This window comes from Schistocerca piceifrons, chromosome 1, assembly GCF_021461385.2.
Source record: "Schistocerca piceifrons isolate TAMUIC-IGC-003096 chromosome 1, iqSchPice1.1, whole genome shotgun sequence".
NCBI classification, from domain to species: domain Eukaryota; kingdom Metazoa; phylum Arthropoda; class Insecta; order Orthoptera; family Acrididae; genus Schistocerca; species Schistocerca piceifrons.
In genome coordinates, this window is record NC_060138.1 from 815,970,600 (window position 1) to 815,984,868 (window position 14,269).

The 14,269-nt window shown below is 41.9% G+C and overlaps 1 protein-coding gene across 1 annotated transcript in view; it reads right to left on the reverse strand.

The window, feature by feature from the left end:
- Nucleotides 1–957, reverse strand: part of LOC124775374 — a 607,101-nt gene extending 606,144 nt beyond the window's left edge. The window contains exon 1 of the mRNA XM_047250212.1: nucleotides 866–957. Within this exon, the coding sequence (XP_047106168.1) occupies nucleotides 866–878 (13 nt within the window). The 5' untranslated portion in view covers nucleotides 879–957. The remainder of the gene's footprint in view (nucleotides 1–865) is intronic.
- Nucleotides 958–14,269: the final 13,312 nt, after the last annotated feature.

The window sequence follows — 14,269 nt, forward strand, 5'->3', positions numbered from 1 at the left end:
TGGATTTTCACAAGCTTTGTATGTATTGTTATACGTAGACTCACTACAATGGCTCGGCATCCGTCACTTTAACCCTGATCTTTACATACTAGTATTAACCTTGCCTTTTATATGGATTTTCACGACTGTCAATGAGTATCTGACAGATTGACTCACAGGGAGATTTGGCGACGTAGTGATCAATTATGGTTATTTGATACGATGTCTAATTTTGAAACTTAAACATAGATAAAATAATTAATTTTTTCCATAATGGTAATGTTTCGTTACATACACTTGTGGCGTAAAGCAGTCCAGTCAGTTAGTTGCTTTCCGATATTCCTATATTATCTTCTACGTCCAGTTTCCGTGACATATCGGAATTTCACATCGCCGTCGCGATTAATGCACTCGTACCAGTCAGTAATAATACTTTGTGACGATCTGTACCGACGAGATATTTTCTTACAATATTTTGACCACTACACAAAACTCAGCCTCTGCTAATTTCACGTATCCTTAGCTCGTGGAACCTGCTGTTAAAGTTCTGCCTAATGCCAAATTTAAAAACATCTCTGGGAGGGCTAGGAGGAACATCTAATTGGTTTGCCCTTGCGACTTACGACATTTGATGGTTACTAATTTCCCCACCACAAGAAGCTTTAGACAGCAAGTATCACTTCGGTGGCCTGCAATGTGTTATCTTGCGGTGCACAAGAAGGGGATCAAGCAGTCATTCACTCTGCGTCCAGGAGACAACACTAGCGTCACCACTGCCGAAGCACGAACAGAATGCAGGCGGTAGAGGTTTTAGTCGCACTGTAAGCACAGACACTGAGCACAGCTACGACGGCGGTGGTTAGCGGCAGGTGGAGTCTGGTCTTACCCGTGGAGGCCATGGCCCGGTTCGCCACAGCTGCAGCGCGGCCCTCGACGGTCGCCTCCCGTCCTGTTGGTGGCCGGCACTCTCAAAGTCTTCAGACAGACTGCCGCGCCCGCCGCACCCGCTCGCGCACCTCTCGCCGCGGCTCCCGCTGACGTCACTCGGCCGCGCGTGCCCATTGGCCGAGCCGGGCATGCCGCCTTCGCATCGCCTTGTACGTCTCGCGACCGGTCCTCGGCCGGCCTCTTCCTCCGCTACAAGTCTTTTACGAAATTTATTTCTGCAAGTCTTTAAATTTGTGGCTCCGGTCAGTCCAGCATTCGCCCGCGCCTCCACCGCGACACGTAGTCTCTGCGATAGCTCGGGGATCTTGCAGCTTGCTGCGCAGAGAAACTAACACCGATAACGAGGGAAAAGCGTGACCGTAACCATTAACTGTACTTCACTCTTTAATGTATGGCAGTGTGAATCGGCGACCACGCCTCACTATCAGGTGATATGCAGAATCCTTTCTGTGATTAGCTTGATCCGTTTGCGGTCACGGCAATGTGTGTTGTTCTGTACATGGGCACAAAAGTTTGTTAGCTCTTGTCGCTAATTTTACGACCACCAGTAGGAAAATTTGGATATTTCGATGCTGGAAACAGAAGCGTGTAAGCTACGAAAAGAACTTGTACATCAACTGAGGATAGCTTATGATCTCCTAAATGATGTGGTTTTTCTTTCTTTCTTTTTTTTTTTTTGCAATCACAGAGAAGTTCTTTCGGTGCAGTGAGGGCTACTAGCTTTCCCATTTAATACAGACCTACCAAATGGGTGTTGGGAGTGTTGTAGTTCCCATCTTACAGCAAACGAATATTGCTAACGGTAATTAACTTTTACCACTCAGACATATGGCTACTTTGCGGCAGCAACGAAAGGTTTTGCAGACAAATTTACGAAAGACAAATATTTTTGGTAAATTCCCTGTCCAGCACACGGATTTTATTTGAGAATACCTTTCATTTCTCTATAGTCAGTATTGCTAGAAAGCATGTCCCGCTACCCTTCAGGAACACAAAGTGACATCAGCGCTAGGTAACTTGTAAAAAATAAAGAAAAGGCAAAAATGCAAAAAAGTAACGTAAAAGGTGCAACAGGGGTGAGAGTAGATTTTTTTATGATTACCTAACCCTAGCCATATTTGACTTAGGATCTTAAAATTAATCAGTATCAAGATTTTCACTGTTTGCTATTCTTGTTACTGTCCCATTAGGAAACGCAGTCGTACTCGTTAAACTTTGTTGAGACATAATCCATGACAATTCAGCAGTGTGACCTAAAAGATGGGTAACTGAGGCTTTGATAGTCAACAAGAGAGATTCGCTATCGGTGATTCGTCACCATTTTTAGGTCCTTGCTAGAGCTAGTGTTTGTTAGCCCATGACGGTGCTCAAGCGCTGACGCGCTGTGCTTCTGGAAGTGGAATGCGAAACCGTGGTTATGACCAGTGTCTCAACGCGACGGCGCACATAAGCGTTATTTCTATCTGATTCCTCATAGTGGCTTGAAAAGTAACCAGCATTACACAGCTATGCAGTGCGACATTTTCTGTAAGGCGAGACGAAAACTGCTAAAGAAGCACAAAGAATTATTTCCCTTAGCATTCACATTTGGATTTATGAACTTAAACTGTGTCAGTTGGTGTTGAGTTAGAGACTTCATGTGTTGCAAGTGAACGTAGCTATAAGGGGTATTCAAATGAAAACGAGACAAATGGGAAAAAGTAAATAAACAGTTTGTTATTTCAAAGGTAATCTCCATAACTGTTAATACCTGTATCCTAGTGGGAGACACGACGGTCCGTGCCTTCTCCCATTATTGGAAAAATATTTTCAGTTCCCTACGGGACAATGATTGTACCCAGGCGTGCACCTCTTCGTCCGAAGCAAATAGACGGTCAAAAAATATGAACTAGCACAGGGATAAACCGGGAAGTTATAGAGGATTTATAAGGGCTTCTCAGTGGAACTTCTGAAGTGTGGTCTAAACAACTTTGGCAACATGTGGGCGCGCGTTATTCTGCATCAGAATGATGCTGTCTGTCAACATTCCTGACAAGGGAACCTTCCCATCGCACCCCCCTCAGATTTAGATATAAGTTGGCACAGTGGATAGGCCTTGAAAAACTGAACACAGATCAATCGAGAAAACAGGAAGAAGTTGTGTGGAACTACGAAAAAATAAGCAAAATATACAAACTGAGTAGTCCATGTGTAAGATAGGCAACATCTAGGCTTACGTGAGCTCAGGAGTGCCGTGGTCCCGTGGTTAGCGTGAGCAGCTGCGGAGCGAGAGGTCCTTGGTTCAAATCTTTCCTCCAGTGAAAAGTTTAGTTTCTTTATTTTCGCAAAGTTATAATCTGTCCGTTCGTTCATTGACGTCTCTGTTCACTGTAATAAGTTTAGTGTCTGTGTTTTGCGACCGCACCGGTAAACCGTGCGATTAGTAGACGAACGGACGTGCCTCTCCAATGGGAACCGAAAACATTTGATCGCAAGGTCATAGGTCAACCGATTCCTCCACAGGAAAACGCGTCTGATATATTCTATACGACAGAGGTGACGGCATGTGCGTCACATGACAAGAATATGTTGTCGACCCACCTAACTTGTACACTTGGCGAATGGGTAAAAAGATACTTTTACCTTACCCGATTTCGGTTTTCTTGTGGATGTGTTAATCACTCCCAAAAAGTGATGAAAACATAAGAGTTTGTCACATAAACTGAAAATAAAAAAATTAAATTTTTTACTGGAGGGAAGTCTTCAAACCAAGGACCTTGCGCTCCGCAGCTGCTCACGCTAACCACGGGACCACGGCGGTCCTGGGCTTACATTAGCCTAGATGTTGCATATGTTACACATGGACCACTCAGTTTGTATATTTTGTTTATTTTTTCGTAGTTACACGCAACTTCTTCCTGTTTTCTCGATTGATCTGTGTTCAGTTTTTCAAGGCCTATCCACTGTGCCAACTTATAACTAAATCTGAGGGGGGTGCGATGGGGAGGTTCCGTTGTGAGCATTTGGACTCGTTGGCGCGCTTCAGAAAGTCAACGAACGGCCTTGCATTCAAAGAAAGAGGAGCTGGCGGGCATGGTTTTCGATTTTGACGGTAGCTGTAAATCCATGTGCTTCCACTGTTGGCTCTGACGCTTGCTCTCCGCCTCAAAATGATTTACACTATGTTCAGCTCCTGCAACAATACAGGACAGGGAACTGTATTCTTCATCGTAAAACCGTTCCAGCTGCTTTAGTGATGCCAACATTCCATTCAGCTTCTGTTTCTTCATCACGCTGTGGGAAATCCACTGCGCACAGATTTTCCGGAATTTCAGATGCTCTGTCATGATGGCGTGAGCGGTACCGTGACTGGTGCCAAACGTCAGCCCAGTGTCTTCCACCGACAGCCGTCGGCTATTTCTGACAGCAGCACCCACCGCAGCAGTGATAGAACGGGTAATGACACGATGAGCCGTACTGACCGACTACTGTCTTTCAGTAACACACGGCCTGCTCGAAATAGTTTATTCCACGCTAACACAGGCTCACGTGACGTACTGTGTTCGCCATACTTAGCACACATTCGGGCAAGAATTTCGCTATCTGATACTTCTTCGGCAGCTAAAAACCACGCTACACCTGATTGTTCCTCTTTCCCGGCGTCCGTAGTTAAGTCATGACTCGCAGTGCGTGATTGGCTCGAAGATTTTTCCACCAATAGAACCAACAGTATATTTACTAGACGACGAACTAAAAAAAGAGACATCGTGTATGTTCCAGTATGTTCCAAGGAAGCGTAATGGGACTTGCAATGTTTTGAATACACACAAATAATTCATCAGACAGTATCTGTGGCATTACAAATTGTTCATTAGCGATGTACAGGAAAATATCATGGTTAGACTTTTTTTGCGTCATCAGTCTTCTGACTGGTTCGATGCGGCCCACCACGAATTACTTTCCTGTGCCAACCTCTTCATCTCAGAGTAGCACTTGCAAGGTAGGTCCTCAATTATTTGATGGATTTATTACAGTCTCTGTCTTCCTCTACAGTTTTTGCCCTCTACGGATCCCTCTAGTACCATGGAAGTCGTTCCCTCATATCTTAACAGATGTCCTATCATCCTGTCCCTTCTCCTTATCAGTGTTTTCCACATAATCCTTTCCTCTCCGATTCTGCATACAACCTCCTCATTCCTTACCTTATTAGTCCACCTAATTTTCAACATTTATCTGTAGCACCACATCTCAAATGCTTCGATTATATTCTGTTCCGATTTCCCACAGTCCAAGATTCACTATTATACAATGCTGTGCTCAAATTCTTTCTCAAATTAAGGCCTATGTTTGAGACTAATAGATTCCTCTTGGCCAGGAATGCCCTTTTTGCCAGTACTAGTCTGCTTTTGATGTCATGCTTGCTGCGTGCGTCGTTGGTTATTTTGCTGCCTAGTTAGTAGAATTCCTTAACTTCATCTACTTCGTGACCATCTATTCTGATGTTAAGTTTCTCACTTCTGCTACTTCTCATTACTTTCGCCTTTCTTCGATTTACTCTATGTCCATATTCTGTACTCATCACTGTTCATTCAGCAGATCATGTAATTCTTCTTCACTTTCACTGAGGATAGTAATGTCATTAGTAATCGTATCATTGATATCCTTTCACCTTGTATTTTAGTTCCACTCCTGAACCTTCCTTTTATTCCCTCATTGCTTCTTTGATATACAGTTTGAACAGTAGGAATGAAAGACGACATTCCTGTCTTACACCCTTTCTAATTCGAGCTCTTCGTTCTTGGTAGTCCACCTTTATTATTCCGTCTTGGCTCTTGTACGTATTGTATGTTACCCGTCTCTCCCTATAGCTTACTCCTATTTTTCGCGGAATTTCGAACATCTTGCACCATTTTACATTGTCGAACGCTTTTTCCAGGTCAACAAATCCTATGAACATGTCTTGATTTTTCTTTATTCTTGCTTCCATTAGCAACCACTACGTCAGAATTGAGTCTCCGGTGCCTTTACCTTTCCTAAAGCCAAACTGATCGTCATCCAGCGCATCGTCAATTTTCCTTTTCATTATTCTGTATGTTATTCTTGTCAGCAGCTTGGATGCATGAGCTAAGCTGACTGTGCGATAATTCTCACACTTGTCAGCTCTTGCATCTTCGGGATTATGTGATGATATTTTTCCGGAAGTCAGATCGTATGTCGCCAGACTCATACATTCACACACCAACGTGAATAGTCAGCTTGTTGCCACTCCTTCCAATGATTTTAGAAATTATGATGGAATGTTATCTATCCATTCGGCTACTGTCTTATCGGGTTGGTATAGGCCAATCGAAAGTGTAATAGAGGTGTTTAGGGAACACAATGATTTTCACCGAAGACATTGCGACATTTCTACGACCTCCATCATGTATTTCGCGCAGTGACTATAGGAATATGGGAGATTGGAGGCGGAGGAGGGGTCGAAGAGCATAGAAAAAACATCTTTCACTCACGTCGTACGAGCTTTGAATATGACAGATAATTACTAATATTAGTAAGAAGTGTCTCCACAAAGCAGTCTACTATAGATTTCGGAGTATATATGTTGACATAGATGTTATTTTAGTGTGTAAGGATCCATGTTTATTAACACCGGTATTGGGAAATATTGAAATCGTAAGCGAGAAAGTAACGGACAGAACAATAACTAAAATAACCATAATAGAACACAAACAAAGTTTTCCGTAAATAAAATTCACCTCCATAACAATAAAATCACAACATATCGTGCTAACTATTATTAGGAGGTGCTTCGGAACTGCACCTAGTTAACTGAGGTCGCGCCTATGTCTCTTGAGTTGAGGAAAATTTAGGAAGCTAGAGGGCCGCACGTGTATGGGCGGAATAAGTGCACAAAAGTTATCTTTTTACGACTGCAACTGATATGCCTTTTTTGACCTTTTATCTTCCGTAAATTATTTGAAGAAATGGAATAAAAAGCAGAAAGAAAATAAATAATGTGAAAGACGGCGGGAGAATCAGAAAACAAATAATGTTTTTTTTTCGCTTTGTTCCCCTTACATGTACCGTGGAATAGAGAAAACATTTTATACCAATTCTACATTCAAAGGGTTCAAATGGCTCCACGCACTATGGACTTAACATCTGAGGTCATCAGTCCCCTAGAACTTAGAACTAATTAAACCTAACTAACCTAAGGACATCACACACATCCATGCCCGAGGCAGGATTCGAACCTGCGACGGTAGCAGCCGCGCGCTTCCGGACTGAAGCGCCTAGAACCGCTCGACCACAGCGGCCGGCCCAATTCTAGAAGCATTGTTGAAAGAGACTGCATTCAGGGAATGTGATAACAAATAACGAAGGTGGCTGTGATAGTGAACAATTCATTTAGATTTAACACTATAAAATTCGCGGAACTGTTACGCTGTGTCACATACAGTATCGTCTTGCATTAGGCTTGATGACTGTTATTTGCATTATATGTATGCTCCGGTACGGACTGCAGAACAGGTAATGCTTCTATTTCAAAGCGAGATGTTTTCGGTCAGTAACTAGTAGAATTCTCGCTGGCAACCGTTCCACGTCTCTAGACATCCCCCTGTTTCAGTTTATAACTTTAACGGTAAGATTTCTCCAAGAATCCTTATCGTCACTAACCCACTTCAGTATGCAAAAAAAAAAAAAAAAAAAAAAAGATACATCCGTATGTTAGGTTAACGGAAGTGATGACCATAATAAATCAAATTAGTGCTTCTTATAGTCGCGGAGGGTGGAGGTAGTCACGCACTTAGTATTTTTAACACATGAAAAGTTTTTGATTCAATAGCTCATCTTCGCTTGCTGAAGAATGTATGCTTGTATGTACTAAATGTAATGCGGCTTTGCAGTTAAAATTGATGTTATAAGCCTACATAATTTGAATGGAAGTGGTCGTGAGAATTATGGAGAGACTGGTAATGTTACTTTTTAATTTAACGTGCGCAGACAGTATGTTTATCTACTTAAACAAATCTTAGCAAGAAAAATTTTCAAAGAGGTGAGGGACAAAGTAAGTTTGACCGCGTTTTCAGTGGCACTTCGCTTGTCCTTAAGTTTCGAATCATCGCACAGTAGCATCAAACAAGTTGACTTGCGGAAAACGGAACTGCAACTGTCGATCAACAAGAAACAATTGAACCACTGATCAAATGCAAGATGTAACGAAAGGGCTTTAGAGTACAATATACGTTAAGATACTATTACTCACTGGTACGTGAAACAAATCGTGCTCATACAAGACTAGCGTTCGTGGGTGACAGTAGAAATAGCATCTACACAGGAAGTGCCTCATCTGCTACAACTATTTGCTTAAAAGCTCTTTGCGTGCGTACAAAGTTTAATTCCAAAGAGTCATTGTTGTTTCATCCATACTGCTAGTGAATTTATGTAGGAGGATTACCTAGTCGGAGTGACTTGCAGATGATGAAGTTTAAGGCATTCTTACTCTCTTATGCAGCTGCGTTAAACAAGTATTCATATAATTTGTTTCGACTACAGCTTTTATATCAACTGAAATGTATAGGTCACCACGCCAGCCTGGAAGGGGAAGAGGAGGGGATACCGTGGCTATTTTATTAATTAACATTTTTCCCATTTAAATTTTCCCTTTCAGTACGCGTGAACGTACAACTCAGGTGACCTACGTGACGAGTAGAACCATCATCTCAGTATAAAGTTGTTTCATCGGTAATCTGCTGAGCCAAGTCTGCACTTGCCAAGTGCGAGTGACCATGGGGAGCGTGGGAGGAAAATCGCGTGTTGCTGCGACATGCGGTTAGGGCAGCGGTCGACAGACTCAATCCGGTTCCGGCTTTCAGCGAAGCGTCACATCTTTTCCCTTCCTCTCTCTCCAAACAGTGTTCGGACTCTGCTTCGTGACATGCCATGACCGTGCTGTCTGTCTTGCGGCCTGTTCTCCAACTCCAGGGCCTACTAACATTTTGTCTCGTTTGTAACTTCATCCGGTGCCCATGCCTCTGGTGTTGTACAGAGTAAACAAACATAGTCTGAAACAGTAAAAAATCGACGCCTCCACGAAACTAAATCAGTTTAAAACTAACAGTAACATGACGAGTTCGGGAATTACCTATCCACGTACAAAACTGTTTGGAAGATGGAACGTATAGATCACTACTGCAGTACTAATTTTAGAAGTAGGATGACCTCGGTAGTTGTTCAATTTCTCACATTTAATTTTAACTGGGAGAAAATTTATAGCAGTTGCTCTATCTACAGGGCCGATGCTAGGGGTTTTGCCGCCCTAGGCGTGGACTGAAAAATGACATCCCCCCGCCCCCTTTTTCACTTCCATCTGTCTCCCTAATATCCCCCTACCCTCCATAAACACCAACGTCTTAACAGCACAACAATACAAATCTCCTATTATACTTTTAACCATTAAACTAAAATGACCAGATGTTCTCATTTTCAAGGGTCAGACAATTTTTGTGCTTCATCCTCACTTCCTTTAAAACTGATTGAGGACAACAAATGTCTTCAGTTTCTTATTTTTTGCTTTCAATTTTTGAAATTTTCCAAAATAATTGAAACAGGAAGGATGTTTTGAACATTTAAAACTAGGACTCAATTGAATATACCAGTACAACCAAATTTGGCATCAATATATTTCTTATTTTATTTAACTGCAAGAAAATGGGCTAATAACGATGCGGGACTATTTTCTGGTGCGAATGAATTTTTCCTTGAATTTAGAAATTATGCTACATTGACGAGTGACATGCTGCTGCAGCATCAGAGTAGGTCATCTGGTTAATCCTGGTAATACTTCGTTTCTATTTCAACTGAAATATTTTTAGAATAAAGAATAAATCTCATCTTTTTCAGCGTCCACATAAAATAAATAAATGGCACCATGTTTTCTTTTACTGTTGAGAGTTCTACAACTTTTATTAACCGCCCTGACGGTCCAAGTGATTTTCGCTTCGTACTCAGTAGCAGCCGCTTTAGTTTTGATGTAGACTTAGGCAATGTGTTTACTTTCGTCAAAACTAAGAAAAGACTTATTAAGTAATTGTTTCGTATCCTTTTGAAAACACTTCGGTGTTTCAATTTTTCTCTTTTTCTCCTCGTTTGCTCAATTTTTTCGCTCTTTGCCGCCCCCAAAAATTTTGCCGCCCTAGGCGGCCGCCTAGTCTTGCCTAGTGACAGAAACGGTCCTGTGAATCTACTAATTAAAATGATACAAAATATAACCTCAAATTGGACTGTAGTCACATTGTGCATCAAAGATTGTTTGTGATAGTTACTTAGTGTCTTACTTTTTTCTGAATGATCTAGCGAGTGAGACGAAGTCAACCTCATGGTGGCAACGTTCACATTTATCTTTGTAAATGGAGAGTTTCATCAGTTGTTCGCAATGAAACACATTAATTCTAATCAGCAAGAAGATCATAGTTGATTATAAACTGAACCTTCCCGAGAAAACCTGTAAATATGCCATCAAGAGGGTGGCAATTCATATTTTCATGCAAACATTTCAATTACTTTCATTTCCTCCAAAATATAATGCTGAGACCACTACCTAAGAATTCGGAACCTAGTTATTACTACCTAACCGGGATGCTCTGTGTCGGTTTTGGATTCAAGCTGCCACTATTGTATTAGATCGCGTTTGTGCCGGACTGCGTTCCCGCTAGCAAATCCGTGCTTCCTGATGTGTCAAGGCTTTTATAGTTTGCTTCAAATCTGCTATAACCAAAATCGAATGCATTGTGCCACCACAAGTGAATTTTCTTCAGAGTTCTTAATTACTGTCGCCCTTATGCTTCAATCACAGAACAGGAAGGTTAAAATAGACGCCTGTCCTCACTATTTATTGCACAGTATGTGTCGATGATCATCAATTACACCTGCCTAAGAGTGAATATTAGACGCTTCCATTAGTTTTAATCCTACAACAGTTTTTAGATCTGTCTCAATGGTGGTAAAAGGCATTTTTTCTCAAGGATCAGTAATTTCGATTACGAGGAAAGAAATAAAACTAATTGGAGGAAACATGCTACAATGTTTTAAATTTCGAACTAGTAGTAAGACAAGCAGTGATGACTGACGAGTCTTCACCCACGCTTTCCTCGCCTTCCTCTAAGAATGTGTGACATCAGCTAGTGGTGAAACTTCTTTGCAGTGCTTAGCAAACTGCTGATGAAATCTGTTGCATTGACGGTCTGTTGGGAGAGAATACACGAAAGCCGGTTTACGGAGAATATGTCAGGTATTTTCAGAAATCACCAGTTTGTATTTGGATGTGCAGCCAATTTTGACGTTAACAGCAATGAACTGACAGTGATAGACGACTGAAGCAGCCTTCATCTCTGACTTCCGATAGGATTTTGAAGTTGCGTGACTGCCACGCGGCTTTTCACAACAGTACAGGAAAATAAGCCTACTCAGGTTATTCGCATTTCCTGTCTCAAACCACATATCTGACATATGAATGAAAAATGAAAAAATAATTGTCTAAGAGCTTAAGTAATAGCGCAATAGGAACACATTTAACAATTAATAAATAAAGTGACAAATGCCATGGGGCATCAGTGAATACAAATAGCATACAGAACTCACAGCACATCACGAAAAAGATGACCCTTTCCCGCTGTAAAAAATGGTTCAAATGGTTCTCAGCACTATGGGACTTAACTTCTGAGGTCATCAGTCCCCTAGAACTTAGAACTACTTAAACCTAACTAACCTAAGGACATCACACACACCCATGTCTGAGACAGGATTCGAACCTGCGACCGTTACGGTCGGGCGGTTCCAGACCGTGGTGCCTAGAACCGCTCGGCCACTCCGGCCGGCTTTCCCGCTGCAGCTGCAAATAAATTTACCAAAGCCTGCACTGCTTAATCAAACTGCAATTACTGTAGGCCACGTACGTGGAGCAGACGTGTAGAAATTTCAGAACAAGATCATTAAAAAATAAAAAAACCACGCTCCCAAACCACGTTATAGAAAACGATGAGCACCAGAATGGCGCAGAAACAGCGCTCCAGACAATAAAACAGAGCTGTCAATGGTAGTACTTGTTAAAAATAAAAAAAAGCTACGACCCTCAGAAAACAATTACATACAGCAAAAAAAAAAAAAAAAGAAAGAAAGAAAAAATCCAGAACCGCGGGGGACCGGCAAGTGATTATTCGACCCATCCAATTAAGCACCAAGAGTTCACTCGGATAGTCATATTTCGCGGTCAATAAACGCAAGCAAATTGGCAGAACAACTTACTGCCAACCGCACTTTGGTAAAGGGCAGTGAAACGAGTGCGAAAACCGTGATATCAAATTCTTAATTCGTGAACACTGCGGACGAGTACGGGAAAGTAATGGAAATGCCGTGTGGCTAGGGCCTCCCGTCGGGTAGACCTTTAACCTGGTGCAAGTCTTTCGAGTTGACACCACTTCGGCGACTTCTGTGTCGATGGGGATGAAAGGATGATGATAAGGACAACACAACACCCAGTCCCTGAGAGGAGAAAACCTCTGACCCAGCCGGGAATCGAACCCGGGCCGTTATGTACGACACTCCGTCGTGCTGACCACTCAGCTACCAGGGGCGGACTATGAGAAAGTGGTACACCACTACAACCCCAAAACAACATGCACAACTAACAAATGACATTGTGCCATTTTTTCCCATTGAGCTAAAGTGCGTAATTTGCTGACATCCATCGCTCACGCTAAACACAAACGTAGCAATAACGCGCGAACACACACACACACACACACACACACACACACACACACACACACACACATAAGAATAACTTAGAGCAAGTACAGTGCAACAACAGCAAGTGTCGATGTTAACATACAATAATGTTTCTTACTTTAGTATGTTTTTATTTACATTTTTGATCTAATTTGCAATACAGACATTGTGTTCATAACATTTTAAATTCATGTGATACTTGCCAATCCCCTTCGTGAAATTATGAATTTATAGGTCGAATTCTCATCCAAAATTTACATACTGGGCGCTTTGGCGATTGCAGAATAGTAACCAGGCATCTTCGCTTCCATGGAGCAGGTGCTTGGTATGAACGTAACGTGTCAACTAAAAGTATGCTGCTTCTGTAGTGTTTAACAGATCCAGCTGACACGGTAATTCAGTATAATTCATTACGAATGCGGAAGATAAACCGCTGTAAACATCTGCAGTTCCTTTTAAACGATCGATATTGGCTCGTGATCTACTATTTACAACAGTACTTCGTTTAAATGATACTTCATGATGACAGTTCCCTTGGTCGCCACTTTGCATTTTGTATAAGTCTTCAGACAGGCAGTACAATAAAGACGCTAGGAAATTAGTATCTGAACAATTAGGATTTAGGTTCTTTCCTGTACATCCAGAGGACACCTGCTAAGTAATATGCGAGCTTACCACGCCACCATTAAGCAGGTGGGGCTGCGCATAGTCATCTCCACATCAATCATTCGTAGCTCGACAAGTAACTGACAAGGAACACCTTGAGAGCGAAGTCACAGGTTCAGTCTTTAGTAAGGCTCATTTGAAAGCACTGTGTTAATAATATGAGAGGAAAAATATTAGCTGCTAGTGACTCACCATGTGCATCAGGAGGGCTACAAAAAATAAGTGTCCGAGAGGTGCAGAGATCAATCTTCTATGGGATGTATGTATTAAACTTCACAAAATGGACTTCGTCGACATTCAAAAATATTCAAAATAAATCATTAACTTGCTCTACGAACATCGAATAAAAAATGGCTCTCGGCGGTGATCACAAAGGTCCGCACCATCAAGGTTTAAGGCGAATTCCATAGGAGCTACTAACTGTGCAGGATGTTCAGCTAGGCCCCCACTCTTAAAGAATGCATTTGGAATCATACTGGTGTAACGGGCTGATGAGAATTGATAGAATGTGATGTCATGCAACCGCGGAACTGGCTATCCTTTATGGCGTAGCTGTAGATAGTGCGATAATATGTTTTGTAACCACGGAAATAACAAAAACATCCAGAGACAGAATTTGTCCATTTGTTTCAGGTAGTATGAATTGCAATGTCACATACTTTTCGGGAGGGGCACTTTACTCTAAAAGAGTATAATCATATGCGCAGACCAGAAACCAAGCAAAGGCAAGTTTCTTTGACCAGTTATCGGCCAAAAGCAGTGCTCATAACATAGCTGCAGTCCTCTTACGCACATTTTCCCTCTCTTTCTCGCTGTGACGTAAATATTCCCTTTTGCCCTTGCAAGATCACGCACAGGAGTAATAATCGCAGCACCTCCAGCATCTCGCAGCACAATAAATAACTTCCCA